The sequence below is a fragment of the Equus caballus genome, chromosome 12 (genome assembly GCF_041296265.1).
Source record: "Equus caballus isolate H_3958 breed thoroughbred chromosome 12, TB-T2T, whole genome shotgun sequence".
Lineage (NCBI taxonomy): Eukaryota > Metazoa > Chordata > Mammalia > Perissodactyla > Equidae > Equus > Equus caballus.
In genome coordinates, this window is record NC_091695.1 from 37,096,309 (window position 1) to 37,123,858 (window position 27,550).

Genomic DNA, 27,550 nt, shown 5'->3' on the forward strand with positions numbered 1-27,550 from the left:
TTCAACCTACACGAGAGGAAGGACATCGTCTCTCTTGTTCACCACTATATTCTCATATCCCTAAACCAATACCTGTCCATCATGGGCATTTTATAGATATGTATTGAATAAAATGATAATGAATTGGTATTATACATACACAAATGAATACACATGTGCATATATTCATGTACGTGTCTTAAGGCTCAGTATGTGCCAGTTGGAGTAGTGGTTGCTCTACCTGTGTTGTATCAAGTAATTATCATGGGTCTACCAGCCACATGATATTATCACTATTTTACTGTACAGAAATATGAAGTACAGAGAAATTTTGTGGCATGTCTATGGTTACACAGATAACAATTGAGAGAAATGGAAATTTTGAGATGAAAACCCAGGGTTTCCTGATTTAAAAACCTACATTCTTCTCTAGTATACTCTACTTCCTGATATCAATACTTAGTCTCTTTCCAGCATGTCACCTCTCAATGAGAAGTAGGCAGTACCTGAAATTATTGTTTCTAATTTTATTTAATTTATCTTTTCTCTCTAATAAATCAAATGTATTGAATGGACATTCAGTAAATACCATATATTGCACAATCACATAAATGGCCATGGATACAAATTAGATTAAGATATAACCCTGCCCTGTAGGAGAGAGAATGAGAGACCAAGGAAGAAAGGGAAGGTCAAGAGAGATAGAGAGAAAATATAAGCTGAATCTGATCCATGATATGATTTTTACTTTATGTGTATTTACACTCAAATAATGGTTTGTGCACATACGAGTATTGACTGGGCTATTCAAAGGTATTTTCTATGGGAGAAGGAAAGCAGGAAAAGGAAAGAGAGGGAAAAGCCATACATCTCAACTTTCTGAAGGTAAAAATACCTTGCATTCCCAAAGGCAGGAAAGAAAGTCAAACAAATGGGAGGAGTATTGGCCAAAGAAGCAAAAACATGCAGTCTGCCATGGAGGCCCCATTTCAATAATAACTTTTTGCCCTTGTTCTGCCAAATCTTATTTACTACCTTCATGTCATTTTATAAAAGCCGTGGAGGTTGATGAAAAACTTTCAAGAGCTATTAACTCATTGAAGTCATGATGCATTTAACTTCTGCTATTATTGATAAAGAGCCAGCAAAATGGGTTGTTAACTTCTTAGGGGAAAATGAGAACATAGCTCTGAATTTATATATATATATATATGTATATATAAAAATTACAATCAGAGTTGGATTCTGGTTCTTTCCCAAGTGGGGTTCTTGCATAATTGTCAAGATAGATTTGCTGGAACATTTTCCTGGTGATACATTGGTGGCATCAAATCTCCTATAACTGGTACAGGAGATGCTGTTTCTGCCATATGAGGATTTGATGGCACCGGGAACACAACCTGTGAAAGCAATCAGAATGCCATACGTGAGTGAAGCAAATAACCTCAGGGTTTCCCTTTCTTGCCCACACAATGTCATCATTATCAGAGTCTACCATTTCTTCTCTGAATTCAGTCTCAACATCAGTTTGGTGGGGTTTCTCAGGCATTCTTTAGATCAGGCCATATCTAGAATATACACTCAGTGATAGCTCTTAGTATGAGATACTGATAGCTGTTGCTGTGGTGTTGCAGGGATGGATCTTACATGTGGATGGTGGTGCCCAACCAGTTGGGTAAACCGAGGTATCGTGGAAAATATAGACCTCTTCTATGAAACTTTGTTGTGCATGCTGATGGCAACAGCCTACTGAAATCATTGATTTGCTGGACCTGAATAAACCATTGCAAAAACTACACTGACCCAAAATAGCAAGAATTGTTAGGAAACTAAGGAAAATGCCTGTGCTTCTTCTAGAAACTCAATGTGAAATGGAGTGTGTGTGTGTGTGTGTGTGTGTGAGTGAGGAAGATCTATCCAGGAAGAGATAGAGACTTAAACATTATGCCCCAAGGCTGTTTCTTTTCTTGATTCACACTTCCCAACACTGTAGACAGTAGAATTAGGGGAGCACATATCTCAGCTCTGTAACTACTCTAGGAGCAGAAGGGAACACTGGCCTTGATATTCTGATAGGAACGTTACCAATGAGTTTGTTCCCTTGTTCAAATGCTTCACTTAATGAAAAAATGCTCCACTTAATAAAATTACAAAATCACTGGGAAATGCTGAGAAACTCTAGCTTCTCGGGTCTTATAATGCAAGAGACCACTAATAAAGTTAATGTAATTTAGTCAATTTCTCTTCTGTGCTCAAGGGTGGAGGGGGGTGGGGGATGTGGTGCAGCATGGGAGCACCCAAAGAAAGTAAAGAGGCACAAAATGGAGGAGAAAGGCACCAGAAAAATAATGTTATGAGACTATTATTGTCTTATTACTGGGTTTTGGCATTTGTCTGACCTGGGCCTTTGGGTAAAGAAACTAATGAGGATCTGTTGGGCTTTTAATATTCATTTCTCACCCTGGAACCCTCAATTTTTGGAAGATATCCTTATTTTATTCTTCCTAAAGCCTCTTGGACTCTTGTGTCCTCCCATTTCCCAATCCTCTCCAGGTGTCATCCTTTCTGCTCAGCAGTCAAGAAGATCTGCTGCAGGTCTCAGGGTGAGAGAATCGGCTTGTGTGCACACACTGACAGAGAAGTGTGAAACCCTGACTTCTTCATCAGCCCAGGGAAGGCTGTAATTGGGGCAATGGATTAGAATCTGGCACTGTCTACAGACCTCTTCATTGTTAAGTATCTTGATGTGGAGTAAGAGTTGAGGCCCTTTGAGGGATAAAGACGAAGAAAAATAGCTTTTCTTTCTCCATTGTAGTAGGCAGAATTCTAAAATGACACCTGGTCACCCATGCCCCTGTATGATTCTCTTCCTTAGAGTATTTGTGGGACCTGTGTATATGATGGGATATCAATCCTGTGAGTTAGGTTACTAATCAGTTGACCTTGGGCTCATCCAAAAGGACATTATTCTGGAGAGACTTGATCTAATCATGTGAACTCTTTAAAAGAGGCTTCAAGTGCCAAAGACTTTTGCTCTCCTTTAGGCCTCAACGTAGACGTTGTCGTGAGTTCCACAGACGAGAGGAAATAAATTCTGCCATGTGAGCATGGAAGAGGACCAGAGGCCTCAGCTGAGATCACAGCCCCAGCCAACTTCTTGATTACAGCCTTAGAAACCCTGAACAGAGAACCCAGCTAAGCTGTGCCTAGACTCTTACCCGTGGAAACTAAGAGAGAATAAATGTGTATTGTTTCTTGCCTCTACCTTTGCGTAATCTATTACATAGAATAGAAAGTGAATGCAGGTATCTTCAAGGGAAACCCACTACTCACCCGACCAGGATTACAACAGGTTATTTTGCATCCAAACACAGAGAGGAACATCGCAATGCAGAACTCCAGCACACTTAAAATGAGCACCACCCCATCCATACCCTAAGAAAAATATTCATAACAAGAAAACGTGAGGAATAAAGATGACAAGTCCAAATCATTGACCACAGATTACAATACCAAAAGAGATGCAGCATGAGGCAGAGGTCAGAAAAACTGGCTCCTAATTGCAGCCATACACTTATGTAATTCTTAGCCTTCTGAATGTCACTTCTCCTCCTAATTTTTTCACTAATAAAATAATCATTTTTCCCCATCCTCTGCTTTCCAGTGTTACTATAGATACAGAATGTGAAAATGCTATTAAGCGGGGGAGAGATCGTCAAGATAATAATCAACTTAGTTCTTTCAAACACTAGGAATTCCATACAGCTGACACAATAATGTGACCTCATATCTTAGTAAATGAGGCAGAGTAATAAGTTTAGGCAGGAAGATAATAGAGCAATGAGATCCACATCCTGCTCCCTAGAATCTGTGAATATGTCAAGTTACATGGCAAAGGAGAATTAAGTTTGCAGATGGAATCAAGGTTAATAGATGACCACGAGATGAAGGGGTTATCTTGGATTGTTTGTTAAGCCCAAAATAATTATGGAAGTCTTATAAGTGGAAGCAGGAGGTAAAAGAGTCAAAGTCCATGAGAGACTTGAAGATGTTGCACTGCTTGCTTTGAAGATGGAGGATGGCACAACAGGGGCAGGAATGTAGGCAGCCTCGAGAAACCACAAAAGTCAGAGAAACTGATTTTCCCTTACGGCCTCTAGAGAGGAAGACAGCCCTAACAACTCTTTGTTTTAGCCCAGTGAGACTCTTTCAAACTTTTGACCTTCAGAACTGTCAAACAATAAATTTATGTTGTCTTAAATCACTAGGTTTGCAGTAACTTGTTAAAGCAACAACAAGAAACTAATACAACAAGGAATACCAAGTTAGTTGGTCTTTAATCCATTTCCACAGAGAATAGACTTTAGGTCTAATTTTTAGCCAAAACACATGGTCAGATTTGAGAAATACTGGGCAGTACTCTTATTGCTAAATATCTGAATTGGATGCCTGAATTGATGCTTAGGATTCTTTGGTCTAAATATTCTCTTTTTCTCTCTGTGGATAGGGATAGTACCTCTGCTGTGGAAGAGCCAGTAGATCAAGAGCCCAGGACATGAGTGACACTGATTCAAGTGAACCTTGAGAATACTTGCATTCATTGTTTCTTAATCTATTTACTCACCTCTTCAAGCTATTCGGTAGCCTTTATGTTTCAGGAATTGTAGCCACTAATGATAGGGCATCAAACAAAACAGAGAGTTTCCCTAACCGCAAGTATTTTTCCATCTAGTAGGGTAGACCAGGAGTTAACACAATTTCCATCAGGGTCCAGCTAGCATATATTTTTGGTTTTGCAGGCCATATGGTCGCAAATACTCAACTCTGCTGTTACAGTACAAAAGCAGCCATGGACAATATGTAAACAGATGAGTGTGGCTTTGTTCAATTAAACTTTATTTACAAAAACAGGTGTCAGGCTAGATTTCCAACAAAAAATAGAAAAAATACATATAATATATATGCTTTGAGCTAGATGAAACTACTATATTTCTAGATCAAGTAGACTTGATCATTGGCAACTTCATTTGGTTCTGCCTAATGATTCCAAGTAGTGTGCACTGTCTATATTTCCTACAAAGAGCTCACCTCTTTCTAACTCTTTTTATATTTAAGTAAGTACAAAAGTAAGCCCTTGGGCCTTGTCAACTTCTAACTGCTTTCCTATATTTCTATCTTTTCTTCTCAGAAACACTGGAGCTTCCTGAAGGTGGGGGCCTGGTCTCCTTCTTACGTCTTCCAGAGTGTCAACTCTGGGGCTGGGCATAAAGTGTGGGCACATAGACCTCTGGACTGACTGTGCAAGTGCCCAGGTAGAAATAGACCTGATGCTCCAGATCCGAGGAAGCCCTTATGGATGCACTCTGCTATAAGGGCAGGCGGAAAAAATGCTCACAGAATAGGAATTTGTGATGGTCTTTGGGAGAAGGTGATTGAGATGAAGGCAGGACAGGCTACAGCATTTACAGGCCCTCTCGTGAAAAGGTATTAAGAACTTCAAGACAGCAACAGCACAGCAGTAAACCAAGTGTAGACCTCTTCTATCTACAAAGCCCTGAGTGACCTTACAGGTCCCGTGCCCACAATACCAGCCCTATGAGGATGGTCAATTGTAGACTGTGTCCCTGTCATTGTGCCCTTAAAGTCTATGAGTGGAGAGAACTTCCAAAAGTGGATGTCAGATTCTTCTTAAGCATAACTACATGAAAAATATTAAATAATAGGAGTATTAGAGGCAGGAAGTTACAGAATCTGATCTTACTTTTGTCAATATCTAACTGAGAGAACTTGAAAAAAGTTTTACATTCTCTGAAGAAACTCTCTTCTGATTTTGAGTGAGTGGTAATAAATAAAATTTTTGCTGTAAAAAGTGATAGAAATCTCAAGGGGAGTAGATTATTTTAGCAAAGACACTGAAGGGGTTATTTTTGGGTGAATATATAACAATCAAGACTCACCTAGGATTAGCCAGGAATGAAGAAAAGTTCGTGCAACTGATCTGCATAAGAAATTAGGGAGAATGCTGTTTCTAAATTTAGGTGAGGAAAGAAGACAATGAGAGCAAGAACTAAGCAGCACAGTGAAAGGGTGGAAGTTCAAATGGAGGGGAGATAACGGAAAACTTAGTGATGTTGAGAATGGCTAATAGACTTTTTAATATTAAAGATTTCATTGCATTTTAGTCTGCTATGGGTGCAGCAATAACTCTTCTTTCCTGCACTTACCCAAAACTTCTAGATGTTTTACCACCTACAAAATCTTGTGTAAGTGGTAAATTGGAAAATAAAGCGATTAGGATAATACCAGGATGAGTGGAAGTGGTACAGAAAAGTAGTAAAACACAGATTAAAGATTTAGAATTTTCTAAGAGCTGGAAGTTGAGGCCAAAGTGCTTAATGTTTCAAGCACATCCAGAGATGTTGGGAGGGGTACTGGGTTAATCGCTACTTGTCAGATAATGTTCAAGACAATTTTCCTTTATTATTAGAGACATATATGCATGATTAGAGACATGATGCAGGCAACGGGTATCAGGCTCCATCAGGGCTCCCTGGGACATATAGAGGCTGACATCTGGGCTCCAGTTTTAGAATGGATAACAGGACATACTTACCAGTGTTTTGAAATTAAATGGGAAAACTTATGCAAAATGCTTAGCACGTTAGTTATTACAGAGTGAGTGTTCTTCAACTATAAGCTTTCTTCCTACTTTCCCTTATTACATTTACAGAAGGAACACAGAGAGAGATGAGATGTGGGCCTGATTCCTAAATAAAAGATCGCTCTATGTCTCAATCACTTCTAACTTTTCAAAGTGATTCATCAATTAGGGAATACTGATGGTTACTTTTGCCAGAACCAGGGCTCCTGTGCCTTGCTTCCACCACAGTATCCCATGAAAAGAGGAAGCACTAACCATTAAAACATTTACAAGCATGGAACAATTCATTGGCTTCTGATTGTTGTGACAGTAATAGTAACGAGATGAAAAAACACTCATGCTGATCACAGTGATTATGATCCCTGATGCAGCTAACACAGAGCTGGTGATGTTTAGTCCTAGGCTACCTTGGACCTAGAAAGGAAGGAAAATCAATTAATCCAGCAACATCTTCCATTATATCTTCATCAATCACTTTACACCCATCACTTCGTGTCCAACCATCTTTTCCATCTTGATTATTGCAATCGTCTCCTAACTTTGTCTCTGTCTTTATGGTAGTTTCAACTCTAATCTCCTGCCAAAACACAAATATCCTGTTATTCCCACACTTAAATCCTTCAGATGACTCCCATGGGCACATGAAATCAGCTCCAATCTCCTTAGCTGGGTTTTCAATATCCTTTACACTTTAGCTGGACAGTCCTGTCTGTGTGCATCTCCTACCATGTACTGTTTCAGGTGCCTGACTTATTTTCTAAATTCCACTTGCCTCTCATGCCTCCATGCCTTTTGCGTAGTATCTCCCTTTGCTGTGTATTCCTTTTCCTACGTTCTCTTTCTCAGACAAGTTTTGGTGGCTTTTAATAAGAACCAAAATTCCTCAGGAAAGTATGAGAGGCGTCATATGGCTGTCACATGAGGTAGATTTTAATGGTTATACCTAGAGGAGATGCTAGGGAGGCAAATAGAGGTCAGATTTGGAAAAGCCATATTGATCATCTCCATACTTTGATATTCATTATCCTTTGAGTGGAGAAAGCTCCAATGTGGTTTTACCTAGCAGAAACATTTGTTGAGATCTAGGCTTTTGCCTTTTATTGTTTTAAATTTCCTGCTTCTTATTTAACAGCCTTATTGTGAATTTCTTTGGTGGCAAACTGAATCAAAATCCTCTCTGCCTACAGTTGGAATACAAACTTTCATCCAAGACAATAAATATGATGCCACACCAACACTTGGTGCCACTGTCATGAGGGGCTGGATCTCAAGTTGTAGGTTTGTATGACCCATCCATTTGACGGTTCTTTCAGGAATTCTCTGTATTTCCATAAAGATTCTCTCAGCAACTGCCTTCCCAAACTATACCTTCTCATGTCAGTAGTTCTATTATCAGCCAATTTTTTATTCCAATTTTTGAAAGACCAATCCAACTAGGTAAAACTTAGAATCTCTTCTGATTTTTAAAAACACACAAAATTTGTTTTCTCTTCTGGCAGAATACATAGGAGGTTAATCTTTCTTCCTTTGGGACAGAAACCAAGAAATGCTACTCACCACATCTCTTGTAGTTCTAGTTCCTGCTACAATTGACAAGGACCCTGAAATAATAAACTAATAACAAGGAGAAAAATACAGGTAAAAAATGTTATACAAATATTTGAAGGCATAATATACCAAAACTTGTCCCAAAATGTGATAAATATGCTAAACAGACTAATTACATTGGAAGAGACACAAAAGTTTGTAAATAATGGTACCCTTTTCCCCAAAACAACAGAGAAATTGTACCAAATGGAGTCACAGGAGAATTTGTCAAGCCTTTCAGAAAGTGTCTAACTGTGATGGTATTTAATCTGAGGGGATTGAAATATAAAGGAAGATCCTCAGTTCCTAATATGAAGTACCTCTAATATGGTGCCAAAATTTAATAAGGTATTACAAAAGAAAAAACCCTAATGATTGTTTTCATTTTAAACTGACTATTCAAAGTTGTAAAGAAAATTGCAGCAAAGAAAAATTTTAAATTCTATGTTAGATGATGATAAGAATATACAATTTCATTTGACACCATCAATTGGGTAATTATTTTCACTTAGGTAAAATGACTGGAGTCAACTCAATTGGTCTCGCTGCCTTAGACTTTCTTAACGGTTTCAGTTTCTGGGTTTGCTTTCCAAATTTAATTTCAGATGTTTCAAAAATTCTATCTTAATACAAAAGAGGATTGATCTAATGAAACAGCTTGATAAATTTCTTCAACTGATTTCAAAATACCAAGACATAGAGATGATTAATGTAAACTAAATCTCCTCTGGAAAAAAAGAACAGGGAGAATAATCCGTCGTATTATATGAACTGAATCATAAACATATGGAGTATTTCTTAAAATGTCAAGTTATTTTAATATTGAAATATTATTATAATTTATGAAATTAACTATTTAAGGAGAAAACTCACATGCTAATTGCCATTTATGTTTATAGTCTTGATAAGACATTTCATAGCATTCAACATTATTATTGACTTAAACATTATTTATAAAATATGAAGTGTTGCGTTTTCCATAACATGATAGAACATCTATCTCAGTCTAAAGTCGTTACCATGTTTAATGGGAAACACTAGGGCCATCTCATAAAGTCAAATCAAGATAAAGATGGAGACTATTATGTATCACTATTCTTAGTATATTAACCAAAATGATTATATAAAAAAATTGAAGCAAATGGTTAAAATTACTGTTAAATATGAGTATCTTATACTGAAAACATCCAAGGTTATCAACTAAAAACTACCATAAATAGGAAAATACAGTGAGGCACATGGGAACATAATTATATACAGAAATTATGTATACACATTATAAATATATGTGTGTTTGAATATAGAATTTCATAAGATAATTTCATTTACCATAGCAAAAAATATATAAGGGTTCTGAGAGAAAAAACTTAACAAGGAATGTGAAAGATATATAGAAAGAAAAGATTATGATGTTCTAAAAGTACACAAAATAAAACTTGAACAAATAGACTAATAAGGGGATAATTTTATATAATACTGATACAGGAGATTTAGATCTACTGGAGGGTAAAGAGCCAGATAGAAGAGAAATTTGTGACTCTTTCTTGGTGTTTGTTCTTGTCCACATAAGGGAGAAAAAAAAAGACACATCACAGGTGAGATTTCTCAAAGAAGGTTGAAAGAACACCTGAAGGTAGCAGAAAAATAATGTTTCCCCAGTTAACAAAGGCTCCTCTAGTGGGATACCTACAAGAGTCCGAGTGATGCCTCAATTGACAAACACAGCTCCTGCAGTTCCTGGTAATCTACTGAACATGTGTAAAGGTGTAAATTATGAAAACTGGTTTCCAATGTGGTCTTGAAAAAGAAATGAAAGGGGAAGCAGAAAACTAGAGTGGTCAGATGAATGAAATACTGGAAATAGACTGGCTCTATTTGAGCCCTGATTGACACACCATAAAATTGTGCGATCTTGGGCAAGTTACTTAATCTTTCTAAGTTGCAATTTTTTTTAACCTTAAAATGAGGACAATGATAAATCCTTTCTCAGAAGTTTGGGATGATTTTTTTTGAGATGGAATTGCAAATATAAAGCACTTAGCAGAGTGCCTAGATCATAGTACGAGTTTAATAAAAGCTATTATTGACATCAGTATGATGAGATAAACAAAGCATTGCACAACTGCCCAGAAGGAGAGCAGTATTTACTGTTCTTCAGAGCTTGAATTTTTTCTATAAACAGGTGAGGAGGCACATAAAACCAGCTCATTATAGGCTTTAGACTCTAAACGATCTCATTCTCAACTTTGTAGATAAATAGAAATTCTGCAGACTTGAATAGGTTCCCTGATTCTAACACAAACCCAGTTTATACATGCATTTTCCTCTTGTCAGTAGGTAAAACTTGATACTTTATATTCTATTTACACTCTCAATTTGCAGAGAAACTCTGCATTTTGTTCAGGGGGAAATTTTTAATATTTCTTAAATTTTAGTTCAGTTTTAATTATAGTTATTGATATTAAAGTTATGAGAAAAAATTTAGCTAACAGCACTTGCATTTGCTAAGCTAACCTCTTGCTAAGGTCTGATAGTTGACTACAAATGTCCTGCATACCAGCCATGCCCCCTTTTCTTCCTTGCTAACAAAATCCTCATTTTGTTCAGTCTCCCAAGAGCTTCAATGAACCCTTCCCAGCCATAGAGGTGAATCTCGATTAGTCCAAGCAAATAGTGGGAAATTCGTGACCTTTGCCCATAGTTGGCTTGGGAATAGAAAACATTTATGCATTATAAAACATTTATGAACAATGACGTGTGCCAACATATCTGATATGATATGCCAGCAGTCCTCAATGAGGTTACCTCAATGAGGTAACTCCTGAATTAACCAACCCTGACTAGCCACCAGGCTTCTTGTTGTGAAATAATCAACGTTTTCAATGTTTAATCCATTACAGATTACAGTTTGGACTTTTTGGTACATGTTGCTGTAATATATCCTACCTGATATACATTAAATATTTAGTCTGCCTAGCTTTCTATGAGTTTTATATTATTATTACCACTTTAAACATGAGAAAATTGAGTCAAAAGAGGTTAGAGATCTTTCTCAAAGTTAAAGAACTACAAGATAGGGTTAGGATATGATTCCAAAACACAGGATATTAACAACTATGTTATACTGTCTCCAACCATATCCAGCGGTATTCTGCTCACCATCACCGATCCCCAAATTGTGTACCCTGAGTACACTGATACGGGACGGTCATAATAAAATTCAGTAAATGAGAGCCAAACACTAATCATTATTATTCCCAAGCCGAGGTTCACCAGGGCAATCACGATCTGCACAACCTAGAAACAAAGAAGAAAGTAAAACCTGATTATCTACCACAAAAACAGAGCCCAAGCCATCCCCTTTCCACCACTAAGTTATCCTTATTCTCTAACATTTGAAATAGTCAGATGGTCTTCTTGATATTTTCTTGTCATTTTTTTCATATAAAGAATTGTGGATACATTAATTTACTAAAACTATGTCTTGGTATATCTATCCCAATTGCCTCAGGAATTTCAAAGTAAAAAAAGGAGCGTACCAGGACCTACCCAGAGGTGTTTTGTGATACCTAGATATAATGCTACTCCTACCAAAACTGTTACTCTCCTTTGCACATGCTCAGAAAGAAGTGATCCAGAAATTAAGAAGCAAATATTCCAGCAAGGAGAAGTAATCTAAGGAAGGAGAGTATGTACAAGGGAAGACAAAGAGAATAGCAATATGCCATTTTCTTGGGGTCTGGGGCCTGAGGATTCAGGGGTCTTGATTCAGGGTCTAAAATAGAGAAGTTGTAACATAGTACCCCTTGGCACTCAAAACGATCCAAGGTGTCTTAATGACTTAGCCTCATTGATTTAAAGCTTGGACTAGAGATAAACCTCTGTATTCACTGTCCTCCCACATTCACTAACCTGTGTTTCTTTAAATGGTCTATTTCCTCTAGGCACATCCACCTGAAACTCCAGACAGCAATGCACAGAGGATAGAAGAAGGCTAAGAAAATTCCCCAAAGAGAAAGTAACAATATGGGTCCATCAACCATCAGGAAGGTCTGTGGCTGGGACACCAGCTAGTGTACATGTGTCCTTTTCTTTTTCCACTCTTCCATGCTGAAGTTAAGTATAGTTATCATGGATGACCCACAACCTCACAGTACATATGAAGTCACTCTATTTTAACTCAACTAAATCAGAAGCAAGATGCAATAAAATGTTGAATCATTTTTCAAATGAAAGGGCCTGAACACCAAATGCTGATGTTCTTAGGGCTGCCTGATGTATTATGAGGCTATTGGGACAGAGTATTTGTTTTATGTTTGATCTATTGTGTTTCTAAAACATGATGTGTCTTCTCTCAGATCCTCAACTGACTTACCCCAAGGACTTTGGGTTCCCCCTTCAAGAACTTCTCTGACATCCCTTTCCACAGATATGCGTTCTGATCAGCAACCTGTCCCAGCTGGTACACATTAGGACCAGCCCCTGGCATGGTCTGTTCCATCCTTTGCATGGTTGTCATGGCAGCAGAAAAGGTGCTACAATAAGAAATGTAATTTAAGATGAGGTCATGGAAATGATAGAACAGCCTCTGGTCTACATGCCCTTCCTCTATTATAACAGCTATTAGAACATCTTCGCAAATGTCATTATTTTGTAGTCTAGCTGAGAAAGTAGAACAAGGAGAGAAAGAGAGAAAGAGAGAGTGATAAATGCCTTGTGACATCAAGATGCTAGAAAGTATTGGAGAGATAGAAATATGGATAAAATTGAGATGAATAGGCTGGGCCCCGCAAATTCGGGAAATGTCTTCCAGTTCATGCATCAAGTCTGCACTCAGATTTTATTTCTATCCATATTAATACATATTCCCTTGAGTATAGCCATTTCCCCTTTGAAAGAAAATTTATAGTAGCAACAAAGTGTACAGAATCACCTGCATTCCAATTTAATGTATTTTGTAGTCTTCCTTTTCTTATCAGAACACTGTGACTCAGAGGGCTCTCAGAGCTGGAAACTTTCTCCATCTTCATCTTTACTAAATACAATTTGTGTAATCTTGGATTATACTCTATAAACTCTGGACTTTGGGGATGGAAATTATGATTCTGAATCAATTCCCTGGCACCAGGAATTTAAATCTCTTGTCCCATTAAAATGCTTTAAATCCTGACTTGTCAATGCAAGGACATAAAAAATTATCTTTCTGAGACTCAAAGCACAACCATGATACTCTTATGCCACTTTTTCTCCCAATACAGTAACCCCAATCAGGTTATGTGGAGATAGGTTAAAGTCACATGAACATTTTTATCTACTCATCTGAGTCCATATTCAGATCTTGCGTGGCTCACTTCCATGAATTTTGTGGGAAGTCAAACTGGTTATGACTCTGCAAAGCCACAAGCAATTCTGATACCATTTATGCTTTCATTGGTGCTTGGTAAATTCTCAAGATTAGAGATGTGTGCAATGTTGGTAGCACAAAGTAAAAGAATGTTCTAGCAGCACAAATTTTCTGTGTATTGGAAAAGAATTCAGAATTTCTGGAAAGGATTATTAACCTATGTTTATATTCAGATGGCCAAGGGCACTACATTATTAGTTATCTAGCAATAAAACTGATGAAAATCAGTAAAAAGTGAGTCAGTTTCAAAGATAGATAGAGAAAATGTTCAAATTAAAATAAAATATCAATCATTTAAAATATTAATTTAATTTTGGTTAAATATACATTCTGAGTTCTGGAAAGCAGTAGAATGTAAAGTACTAAATAGTAAATCAGTAAAACTTAAAAAAATAAGAATATAGAAAAGTATAATGAATAATTCATAAGCAATGCAAACGTGAAAGAGACGAAATAGTTAAGATCAAGAAGTAAAGAAGAGGATGTAACCAAAAAAGTCAATGTTTCTTCTACTGTTCTAGAAAATTTCCAATATCAATATGGAGAAAGAAATTTGGAACTCCACTTTGAAACTAGGAAACAACTAAAATCTCCATAACACAGGTGAAATCACTGTGGAAACCACCAAGATTCACGAGGATGAATTCTGGGGAAATGTGGAGAGTGTCAAAGAAACAGGACCCTATGGCCACAGATTTTCAGCGTACACTTCTCAAATACAAGAGGCTCATTGAGGTAGGAAACATATATTATTGTTTATAATCCTGAGAGTGAACGCGCCAGTTTATAGCTGTAACTCTCTGCACAAGTATAGTTCTGAGAAGTAAAGGGCAGGAAGAAAAGAGAAATCACACCAAAAAGCCCATATTGTACAAAGCCATCTGTCTCTGAATAAGTCTTACACTGGAGTTCACAATGAAGGAAGCAGGTATTCTTGGCATAAATCTCCAAGATTCCACAGATTAAGATCATCTGAATATATCATCACAGTCACAGATCACCAAATGCACAAAAACAAAGATACCATGAGATATATTGAGGTGAAACACCAAATGCATCAGATATTAGCATAATCAAATACAGAATATGTAGTAAATATGGATAAAATATTCAAGTATAAATGGAATCACAAAAGCGAGAAAGCATAGATAAACTGCAAAAAGCGACATGACTAATTTCAGGTGTGAATAAAGATGATGTTGATATTTAAACAAAGCTGGTCAAGTGTGAAATAGCAAAGAACAACTGAAAAGAGAATTAGTGAACTGGAAGGTAAATCTGAAGAAATCACCCAGAAGCCATATAGAGAGACAAGGAAATGGTCATAATAGAATACAGGTTAAAAAATTAGAAGTGAAGAATTAAAATTTCTAGAATACGTATAATTAGAGGACTAGAAAGAGAGAAAATAATAAATGGAGGATATGTAAAATTGGCAACATATGGAATGACAACAAACTATATATTTTCTTTAACTGATGAAATACTTAAACCCACAGGTACAGGTCATATAACATACACCAAACTGTATCTTGAACGGATCTATATTGAAACGCAGTATAGTGAATCGAAAGATAGCAAAGAACAAAGATGATCTTCAAAGTAGCAGAAAAGAAAACTCAGGTCACACACAAAGTAATGGCAATTAGAGTGGTAATAATGCAAGCCAGAAAACCACAGAAAACTATGTTTGAAACAACTATAAACCTAGAGTTTGTTCTGCACCCAAACCGTACTTCAAGATCAAAGGTAAAATGAAGACATTTTCAGTTAATAAACACCTGACAGAGTTTACCAGCACAGACATTTGCTGAACAGAACTTCTAAATGATGTGCTTCTAAAGTAAGGCATATGAAACCCAGAAGGATGTTCCACGATAGAAGAAGGAATGATAAGCAAAGAAACTGGTGAACTTGCATGTACACACATTGTTTGTGCAAAATGAGAACAACAATATCTAATGTATTAGGTTAAACAAGAGGACAAAACATAAAATACCAGATCCCCAAAAAGCAAAATTTGGGATTGGAATGATGAAAGTTGGCTTCTAAATTCCTTGTGTTCTTTGGGAGATGGGTGAAGGGAGTGACTTCAGATTTCGAGTAAGAATGAAAACAATCAAGAGCTACCAATAAAGAAAGGAAGCAAGTTGTGCAATTTTTCAATAAAGAAAGGAAAATGTTACGAGAAAACAAATGAATGATAATTAAAATAATAAATGTAATCCATAATGTAAAAATGCCAGAAAGGAGACCAAATGAGCAGAAAATAGGTTAGACAAAGAGAAAGCAAAAATATGGTAAAGGGTAAAGCACCTCCAGAATTGCTGAGCGAGGGCACCTGAAAATCTACTCCTCTGTAAAAGCAATGAGAACACTGGAAAAATTGTCAGCATCAACTTTTCCAGAACTGTGGGGACTAACCAATACCTTGCAACAATCCCAGGAGCTTTTATTTAAAGAAAAGGCTGAGTCCCACTAAATATATTAAGGTTGGTCACTTTTTTTGTGGTATAATATTCACAGTCTACAATTTACCATTTTAACCATTTTTAAAAAATTTTTACTGAGAGTATGATAGTCTACAACTTTGTGAAATTTCAGTTGTACATTATTATTTCTCAGTCACTTCACCCTTTGTGCCCACCCCCCACCTCCCCTTTTCCCTGGTAGCCACTAATCTGTTCTCTTTGTCTGCATGTTTAACTTCCACATATGAGTGGAGTCATACAGAGATTGTCTTTCTCTATCTGGTTTATTTCACTTCACATAATACCCTCAAGGTCCATCCATGTTGCTGTGAATGGGACGATTTTATTCTTTTTTATGGCTGAGTAGCATTCCATTGTATATATAGACCATATTTTCTTTATCCAATTATCAGTTGATGGGCACTTAGGTCGTGTGTCAGTGTATAGCCTTAAGCACATTTACATTGTTGCAAAAACACTAGCACTTCCATCTCCAAAAGTTTTTCAACTTCCTCAGCTGAAACCGTATTGATTAAATACTAACTCCATATTTCCACCTCCCCCTAGCCCCATGGCCACCACCATTCTACTTTCTGTCTCTCTGAATTTAACTATTCTATGAATCTTGTATAAGTGGAATCAGACAATATTTGTTGTTTTGTGACTAGACATTTCACTTTACAAAATGTCTTCAAACTTCACCCCATGTTATAGTCATGTGTCAAAATTTCTTTTCTTTTTAAGGCTGAATATTATTCCATTGTATATCTAAACCACATTTTATTTATCTAGGCATCAGCCAATGGGCACTTGGGTTGCATCCAACTTTGGACTCTTGTGAATGATATTGCTGTGTACACGGGTATACAATTTTCTGTTCAAGTCCCTGCTTTCACTATTTTAGGGTATATATCCAGAAGTAGAATAGCTTGATCAGATTACTGTATGGTAATTCTGAGACTAATTTCTTTTTCAATTATTTTATTTAAATCATAAACGTTGATAACATTGTATAATTTCACCTTGTACGTTATTATTTATCTATTTCAGTATAGACTGCATTGTGCTCACCACCAGTTGCCTAATTTTTATCCATCACCATACGTATGTGCCACATTACCCCTTTTGCCCACTCCCAGTCCCCTTCCCTTCTGGTAACCACTAATCTGTTCTCTTTCTCCATGTGTTTGTTTATCTTCCATATATGAGTGAAATCGTGCAGTATTTTTCTTTCTGGCTTATTTCACTTAACATCATACCCTCAAGATCCATCCATGTTGTTGCAAATGGGATGATTTTGCCTTTTTTATGGCTAAGTAGTATTCCACTGAGTGTATGTGTATATATATATATATATGTATATGTATGTATATGTATATGTATACATATGTATGTATATATGGTATATATATATATATACCATGTTAGTTTGCCATTTTAGAGTTGATGGGCATTTGGGTTGCTTCCACATCTTAGCTATTGTGAATAATGCTGCAATGAACATAGGGGTGCATAAATCTCTTTGGATTGTTGACTTCAAGTTCTTTGGATAAATTCCTAGTAGTAGTGGGATAGCTGGATTATCTGATTTTAATTTTTTGAGAAATCTCCATACTATTTTCCATAGTGGCTAGATAAGTTTGCATTCCCACCAGCAGTGTATGAGCGTTCCCTTTTGTCCACATCCTCTCCAACATCTGCTATTTCTTGTCTTCATGATAATAGCCATTCTGACAGGTGTAAGGTAATATTTCATTGTAGTTTTGATTTGCATTTTCCTAGTAATTAGTAATGTTGAACATCATTTCATGTGTCTGTTGGCCATCTGTATATCTTCTTTAGAGAAAAGTCTGTTCATATCTTGTGCTCACTGTTTTATTGGATTGCTTTTTTTGTTGTTGAGTTTCATGAGTTCTTTATATACTTTGGAAATTAACCCCTTGTCAGATACATGATTTTCAAATATTTTGTCCCAGTTGGTGGGTTGTCTTTTCATTTTCTCTACGGTTTCCTTTGCCTTGCAGAAGATTTTTAGTCTGATGAAGTCCCATTTGCTATTTTTTTGCTTTGTTTCCCTTGCCTGAGTAGACATGGCATTCGAAAAGACACTGCTAAGGCTGATATCAAAAAGTATACCGCTTATATTTTCTTTCAGGGGTTCTATGGCTTCAGGTCTTAGATTGCAGTCTTTAATCCATTTTGAGTTAATTTTTGTGTATGGTGCAAGATAATGGCCTATTTTCATTCTTCTGCATGTGGCTGTCTAGTGTTCCCAAGACCATTTACTGAAGAGACTTTCCTTTCTCCATAGTATGTTCTTGGCTCCTTTGTCAATGATTAACTGATCATAGATGTGTGGCTTTATTTCTGGGCTTTCAATTCTGTTCCATTGATCTATGTGTCTGTTTTTCTGCCAGTACCATGCTGTGTTGATTACTATAGGTTTGTAGTATATTTTGAAGTGAGGGATTGTGATGACTCCACCTTTGTTTTTTTTCCTCAGGATTGCTTTGGCTATTTGAAGTCTTTTTTTGCTCCATGTAAATTTTAGGATTCCTTGTTCTATTTCCGTGAAGAACGTCATTGGGATTCTGATTGGGATTGCATTGAATCTGTAGCCTGCTTTAGGTAATACAGACATTTTAAGTATGTTTATTCTTCCAATCCATGAGCATGGAATATCTTCCCATTTCTTTACATGTTCTTTGATTTCTTTCAGTAATGTCGTATATTGCCGGGGTCCAGCCTTGGCAAAGTCCAGGTTGCCACGGGAGAGACGGCGTCGGCGAAAGTGTAAGTGCTAGACGTGAGACTCGATGCAGTTGCAAGCAAGTCCAATTTATTTCGGGGACAGGGTACACTTATATAGGAAAAAATCACACGAGGTGGTCTAACTATTGTCGTCATGGGAACAATAGATGAGGGGCAGTGCGTGACTAAAGGTGATAATCAAAGGTGGTTATCTACATACCAGATGTGCAGCATACATATCGATTTTTTAGGAAGAGGTTACATAGTTTCAGAGTCTTCAAAGAAGTTAGGACAGCGAGTATATAATTAACGGAATATAGACCCCCTCATCCTTGGGGGCTGTTGTTTGTTCTTTGAGATATGTTTATTGCTAGTTCTGCCTGTTTTAACAAGGCTTCCAGGACAGAGGGAAGACGTTAATCAGTAATAGGATTTAGAAAGGAGGACAAAGGATTCTGCTTAAAGAATTATGTTCCCTGGAGAAGTGCCTTGCACGATTCTCCTTCCATTGCCAGACCTTGTCACAATACAATGGCAGCTAGATTGGGGGAATGCTTCCCACATTATATAGTTTGGGTGTATAGGTCTTTCCCCTCTTTGGTTAAATTTATTCCTAGATAACTTATTCTTCTTGTTGCAATTGCAAATGGGCTGGTGTTCTTGACTTCTCTTTCTGCTAGTTTGTTATTAGAGTAGAGAAGCACAACTGATTTTTGTAAGTTGATTCTGTACCCTGCAACTTTGCTATAGTTGTTGATTATTTCTAATAGCTTTCTGATGGATTCTTTAGAGTTTTCTATATATAGAATCATGTCATCTGCAGAGAGTGAGAGTTTCGCTTTTCCGTTCTAATTTGTATATCTTTTATTTCTGTTTCTTGCCTAATTGTTCTGGTCAAAATCTCCCATGCAATAACTTTTTAAAAAATTACCATACTGTTTTTCACAGTGGTGGCACTATTTTACATTCCCAACAGCAAATCACAAATGTTCCAGTTTCTCCACATTCTTGCCAAATAAGTGTTAATTTTTGTTTGTTTCTTTATTTGTTTTTGACAATAGCCTTCTGAGTAGGTGTGAGGTGGTATCACATTGTGGTTTTGATTTGCAGTTTCCTAATGGCTAGTGACGATGAGCATCCTTTCACGTGCTTATTGTCCGTTTGTATATCTTATTGGAGAAATGTTTAATCAAGTATTTTGCCCATTTTTGAATCAGATTTATTGGTTTCTTTGTTGTTGAGTTCTTCATATATTCTGGAGATTAACCTCATATCAGATATGTGTTTTGCAAATATTTTCTCCATTCCATGTGCTCCATTCCATTCCTTTTCACTCTGTTGATAGTCTACTTTTATGAACAGAAGTTTTTAATTTTGATGAAGTCCAATGTACCTATTTTTTATCATTGTTTCCCACTCTTTTGGTGTCATATCCAAGAAATCATTGCCAAATTTAATGTCATGAAAATTTCAATCTATACTTTTTTTTCTAAGAGTTTTATAATTTAGCTCTTATAATTGGGTCTTTAATCTATTTTGAATTAATTTTTGTATATATATGGAATAAGTTAAGGGTCAACTTGAGGTTTTTTTCTTTTAGTTGTTGTTGAGGAAGATTCACCCTGAGCTAACGCCTGTTGCCAATCTTCCTCTTTTTGCTTGAGGCATTTTTCCCTAAGCTAACATCTGTCCCAATCTTCCTCTATTTGGTATATGAGTCACTGCTAAAGCATGGCTGACGAGTGGTGTAGGTCTGCACCCAGGATCTGAACCCGCGGACCTGGGCTGCTGAAGCAGAGTGTGCTGAACTTAATCAGTACACCATGGGACAGGCCCATCACCTTCATTTATTTGCCTAATTAGTCCAACACTATTTGTTGAAAAGACTGTACTTTCCTCATTTAAGGATCTTGGCAGCCTTGTTGAATAACATTTGACCATATATGTGAGGATTTATTTCTGGGCTTTTATTCTATTGATCTCTGTGTCTATTTTTAAACTAGTGCCACATTGTTTTGATTATCATGGATTTGTATATTTTTTGAATCAGGAATTATGAAACTTCCAAATTTGTTCTTATTTTTCAAGATTGTTTTGGCTATTGAGATTCCCTAAGACTCTATACCGATTTTAGGATGGATCTTTTTCTATTTCTTCAAAAGAATATATCATTGGAATTTTGATAAGTATTGCATTGAATCTATTCAGTACCTATATGGTAACAATATTAAATCTTCCAATCCATGGACATGGGGTGTAATTCCATTTATTTGTGTCATCTTCAATTTCTTTCAGCAGTGTTTTGTAGTCTTCAGTGTGCAAGTCTCACCTCCATACTTAAGTTTATGCATAAATATTTTTGACACTATTATAAATGAAACTATTTTCTCAATTTCCCTTGCAGATTGTTTATTGTCAGTGTATAGAAAAGCAAGTAATTTTTGTGTGCTGATTTTGTTTCCTGCAAGTTTGCTGAATTCATACCTTAGTTCTAATGATTTTTTTGTTTGTGTATGGGCTCTTTGGCATTTTCTACATATAAGAGCAAGTCATCTGTGAAAATAGATAATTTTACTCCCTTCTTTCCAATTTGGATGACTTTTATTTCTTTTTGTTGCCTAAATAATCCGACCAGGACTTCCATTTCTATGTTCATTAGAAGTGGCAAAAGCAGGCATCCTTGTCTTGCTCCTGATCTTAGAGGAAAAGCATTCATTCTTTTACTGTTGGGTATGATCTTGATGGTGCATTTTTCATAGATGGCCTTTATTATTTTGAGGTAGTTTCCTTCTATTGCTAGTTTTTTCTATGTTTTCATCATGAAATGATGTTGACTTTTGTGAAATGCTTTTTCTGTATTAATTCAGATGATCATGTGTTATTGATTTTGTCATTATGTTAATATGGTATATTATATTGATCCATTTTCATATGTTTATCAATCCTTGCATTCTAAGTATAAGTCCCACTTGGTCATGTTATATAACCACTTTGATATGCTGTTGAATTTGGTTTGCTAGTACTTTCTTGAAGATATTTGCATCAATAATCATAAGAAATAGTGGTCTGTAGTTTTCTAGTAATGACTTTATCTGGCTTTAGAAGGAGAGTAGTGGTGACCTCATAGAATGACTTAGGAGGTGTTCCCTCCTCTTGAATTGTTGGAAGAGTTTGATAAAGGTTGGTGCTAGGAGATCTTATCAATATGGTGCCATAGGCAGATTCTGAACTCACCTCCTCCCACAAACTCAACCAGTTTACAACTATTCTTGGAGAAAGCACCCTGGAGGGAAAACTGAGAACTGGATAAAAAGAACCTCCTCAACAAGGGACAGTCATGACTGAGGAGGGAGAGGCAGAAATTCCCTCTAGAGTGAAAAAAGCCACCTTCCGATGTGGTAGAGCTTCAAAGCTGGCAGGGAGGAAGCCACCCTAAGGTATGCAACCATCCCTGGAGTAGTGGGGACCTGAGAGGGGGCACATTACAGCTGTAAGCATCCTTCAGACAGCACCAGTGAGGGTCCTACTATCTGCCTTTGCTGGCTATTAACCACAAGGGGGGAATACCCCCAGAGAAGCTATTGGACAAAAGCCAAGGAAACCTGATTCTTAATGGGCCCATGCACAAATTCACCCATCTCAGAGAGCAACCAAAAACCACCAAAAAGACAGCTGCACAGTACTTTGGTGAAAAGTGACTCACCTGGTAGGCCCTGGGTACATCTTGGTGAAAAGTGAGACCTCTCCAGAGATTGAGACATTGGTGGCGGCCATTGTTATGACCTAGTACAGGCATACTGACTCAGAAGTTGGCAGATGCCATTGGGGTTCTTCCCCTGGCATGTAAACCCAGGGGTCTGCCACACCCACTAGGGAACAGATTTAATCTAGCTCTGCCAGAGAAGGCAACCTGCCCTAGGGACTGGCCCCACCCAACAGCAAGCCCTCAGGCTACTTGTTGGCCTGCATAGATTGGGTGCCTCAATCCTCTATGAGCAGATAAGTGTGTCCACTTCTGTGGGGCAGGGCCTGTGTGAGGACCAGATGAACTGTGGGGGGAGTTGGTGGAGAGGTGGGGCCTCTGCAGTTGGGCAAATGTGTATGCTCCAGGGGGTCAAGAAGTATGCACGGACCAGGGCTGTGTTGACAGTGTGTGTGGACCTGTGGGAGCTGGGGCTTATCAGTGGCAGAAGACCTGTGCTTCACAATCAGCGACATAGAGGATTGGCTCCACCTTCCAAAGTCTGAAACAATTGGGTGCTCCCATACCAAGGGTCAGCCACACTAAGCTGCAATCCTAAGAGAGCTGACAACAACCTTGCACATCTGAGGCATACAGCAACTCTAAGCCCCTGAGCCTAGCAACTAGCTAAACTGGGTACACACTCAACTAACTGGAAAAGTGCAACAGGAGTGTACTATTAGACCTTGTAGCCAATGGTGCTGGAGCACACCAAACCTAATTTACAAATAACCAACCAGGGAGGGAAAGACTAGACTCCCTGGGTACTTGTAGTAAGAGCAACCCAGCCACAGCAGAAGGATGCAAGTAGCCCAAATAGGGGTCACTCTTCATCATTTGGACTGGTGATGAGACAGAAGCACATTGCTGGGCCTCCAAAGTCATCTCTAACATAAGGCCACTTCCCCAAGACCAGGAGACATAACTGACTCACTTAATACATAGATATAAGCACAGAGAAAGGGGCATAGTGAGGAGGCAAAGGAATACATTCCAAGCAAGGGAATAGGACAAACCCCCAGAAAAAGAACTAAATGGAGCAGAAATAAGCAATTTACCTCAGAAAGAGCTCAAACAAAAACTCATAATGATGCTCACAGATATTGGGAGAATACTGGATGAACACAGTGAGAACATCAACAAAGAATTAGAAAATATAAAAAACAACTAATCAGACATGAAGAATACAATAATGGAAATGAAACATTCAGTAGAGGGACTCAAGAGCAGAGTAAATGATATGGAAGAATGTATCAGGGAGATGGAAGAAAGACTACAGGAGATCACCCAAGCTGAACAGATAAAACAAAAAAAGAACTGAAAAGAATGAGAACAATCTAAGGGAAGTCTGGGACAATATCAAGCTCACTAACATTCATATTAAGGTGTCCCAGAAGGAGAAGAGAAAGGCAAAGAGGAAGAGAATCTATTTGAAGAAATAATAGGTGAAAACTTTCCTAACCTAGGGAGGAAACAGACATCCAAGTACAGGAAACACAGAGAACACCAAACAAGATGAACACCCAGAGGCCCACACCAAGACACATTATAATTAGAATGCCCAAAATTAAAGATCAAGAGAGAATGCTAAAAGCAGCAAGGGAAAGGCAATAAGTGACATACAAAGGAAAGCCCATAAGGCTATTGGTGGACTTCTCAGTCAAAACCATGCAGCTTAGAAGAGAATGGCTTGACATACTTAAAGTGCTGAAAGAAAAAAACTACATCCAAGAATACTCTACCCAGCAAAGTTATCATTCAGACTGGAAGGAGAGATAAAGAGCTTCCCAGACAAGCAAAAATTAAAGTATTTTGTCACCAAGAAACCAATTCTACAAGAAATGCTGAACGGACTTATTTAAGTGTGAAAGAGAATAACACAAATAGGGGTAAAAAAATTATACAAAAAAACCCCTAGGCAATAAAATCACTGGTAAAGGCTAAAATACAGTAAAGATAGAAGATCAACCTCCTATGAAGATAATATTTAGGTTAAAAGACAAAAGTACTAAAATTACCTATTTCAATGATAAGAGAGTAATCGATAAAGACACACAAAACAAGAGATGAGATATCATTCCAAAAACATAAAATATGCAGATGGGGAGTAAGATAGTAGAGCTTTTAGAAAGAGGTCAAGATAAAAAGACTATCAACTCAATATAGATTGCGATATATGTAGAATATTCTATACACACCACATGGTAATCACAAACCAGAAACCTATAATAAGTAAACAAATAAGTAAGAGAAAAGAAATCAAGTATATTACTAAAGAAAGCCATCAAACTACAAAGGAAGAGAACAAGGGAAGAAGAAAGGAACAGAGAAGCACTACTAAAACACCCAGAAAAAAAGTAACAGAGCGGCAATAGATACATTTTTATCAATAGCTACTTTAAATGTCAATGTACTAAATGCTCCAATGAAATGACATAGGGTGGCTGATTGGATAAAAAACATGACTCTTATGTATGCTGTATACAAGAGACACACTTCAGAACTAAAGACACTCACAAACTGAAAGTGAAAGGATGGAAAAAGATACTCCATGCAAATGGCAAAGAAAAGAAAGCATGGGTAGCAATACTTATATCAGACAAAACAGACTTTGAAACAAAAAGTGTAACAAGAGACAAAGGAGGGTAGTACATAATGATAAAGGGAACAATCCAACAAGAGGCAAAACCCTTGTAAATATCTATGCACCCAACATAGGAGCGCCTAAATATATAAAGCAACTATTAACAGGTATAAAAGGACAAATAGACAGTAACACAATAATACTGGGGAACTTTAATATCCCACTTAAACCAATGGACAGATCATCCAAACAGAAGATCAATAAGGAAAGATTGGCCTTAGATGACACATTAGATCAGAAGGACTTAGTAGATATATATAGAACATTCCATTCAAAAACCACAGAAGACACATTCTTTTCAAATGCACATGGAACATTCTCCAGGATTGATCACATATTAGGCCATAAAACAAGTCTCAATAAATTTAAAAAAATCGAAATACTACCAAGCATCTTTTCTGACCACAAAAGTATGAAACTAGAAATCAACTACAGGAAGAAAAGCACAAAAGCCACAAAAATGTGGAGATTAAACAAAATGTTACTGAACTATGATTGGGTCAATGAAGAAGTCAAAGAAGAAATGAAAAAAATACCTGGATAAAAATGAAAATGAAAATATGACATGCCAAAATCTATGGGATACAGCAAAAGCGGTTCTAAGAGGAATGTTTATAGCAATTCAGGCCTACCTCAACAAACAAGAAAAATCAAAAAAAACAATCTAACAGTGCACCTAAAGGAAGTGGAAAAAGAAGAACAAACAAGCCCAAAATCAGCAGAAGGAAGGAAATAAGAGAGATCAGAGCAGAAATAAATGAAATAGAGACCTAAAATACAACAGAAAAAAATAATGAAACCAAGAGTTGGTTCCTTGAAAAGATATAGAACATCGACAAACTTCTAGCTAGACTCAACAAGAAAAAAGAGAGAAAGTTCAAATAAATAAAATCGGAAATGAAAGAGGAGAAATTAGAACAGACACCTCAGAAATACAAAAGATTACAAGAGAATACTATGAAAAGCTATATGCCAACAAATTGGGTATTCTAGAAGAAATGGATAAATTCTTAGAATCATACGACCTTTCAAAACCAGATTGAGAAGAAGTAGAGAATTTGAACAGACCAATTACCAGTAAGGAGATCAAAACAGTAATCAAAAACCTCCCAAAAAATAAAAGTCTGGGACCAGATGGCTTCCCTGGTGAATTCTACCAAGCATTCAAAGAAGACTTAATACGTATCTTTCTCACACTCTTTCAAAAAATTGAAGGGGGGGGCTTCCTAACTCACTCTATAGAGCCAACATTATCCTGATACCAAGACGAGACAAGGACACAACAAAAAAAGAATCTTACAGGCCAATGTCACTAATGAACATCGATGCAAAAATCCTCAACAAAATACTAGCACATCAAATACAACAATACATTAAAAAGTTCACACATCATGACCAAGTGGGTTCTATTCCAGGGATGCAGAGATGGTTCAACATCCACAAATCAATCAATGTGATACACCACATTAACAAAATGAAGAGTAAAACTCACATGATCTTCTCAATAGATAGAAATCATTTGACAAGATACAGCATCTATTTATGATAAAAACTCTAAATAAAATGGGTAAGAAAGGAAAACACCTCAACGTAATAAAGGCCATATATGACAAACCCATAGCTCATATCATTTTCAATGGAGAAAAACTGAAAGCTATCCCTCTAAGAACAGGAACCAGACAGGGATGCCCACTTTCACCGCTCTTTTTTAACATAGTATTGGAAGTCCTAGCCAGAGCAATCAGGCAAGAAAAAGAAATAAAAGGGATCCAAATTGGAAAAAAGAAGTGAAAGTGTCACTATTTTCAGAGGACATGATTGTATATACAGAAAACCCTAAAGAATCCACTATAAAACTTTTAAAAATAATAAATGAATACAGTCAAGTCACAGGATACAAAATCAACATAAAAATATCAGTTGCATTTCTATAGACTAGCAATGAAGTAGCAGAAAGAGAAATTAAGAATACAATTCCATTTATAATTGCAGCAAAAAGAATAAAATACCTAGGAATAAATTTAACCAAAGGCATGAAAGATCTGTACATGGGAAACTATAACACATTGTTGAAGGAAATTGAAGAAGACACAAAGAAATGGGCATATTTTCCATGCTCTCTGCTTGGAAGAATTAACATAGTTAAAATAGCCATACTTCCTAAAGCAATCTATAGATTCAATGCAATCTCGATCAAAGTTCCAACAACATTTTTCACAGAAGTAGAAAAAGAATCCTAAAATTTATATGGAACAACGAAAGACCCTGAATAGTCAAAAGAATCCTGAGGAAAAAGAACAAAGCCAGAGGT

At 37.0% G+C, this 27,550-nt stretch overlaps 1 protein-coding gene across 1 annotated transcript in view; it reads right to left on the minus strand.

Moving 5' to 3' along the window:
• Nucleotides 1-491: 491 nt before the first annotated feature.
• The window catches only part of LOC100061296 (membrane-spanning 4-domains subfamily A member 4A), a 34,686-nt gene continuing 7,627 nt past the window's right edge, over nt 492-27,550 (minus strand). The window contains exons 2-7 of the mRNA XM_014729589.3: nt 12,603-12,762; nt 11,387-11,524; nt 8,198-8,254; nt 6,896-7,054; nt 3,313-3,414; nt 492-1,379 (exon numbers count right to left, since the gene is read on the minus strand). Of these exons, the coding sequence (XP_014585075.2) occupies nt 1,260-1,379; nt 3,313-3,414; nt 6,896-7,054; nt 8,198-8,254; nt 11,387-11,524; nt 12,603-12,746 (720 nt within the window). The 5' untranslated portion in view covers nt 12,747-12,762 and the 3' untranslated portion in view covers nt 492-1,259. The remainder of the gene's footprint in view (nt 1,380-3,312; nt 3,415-6,895; nt 7,055-8,197; nt 8,255-11,386; nt 11,525-12,602; nt 12,763-27,550) is intronic.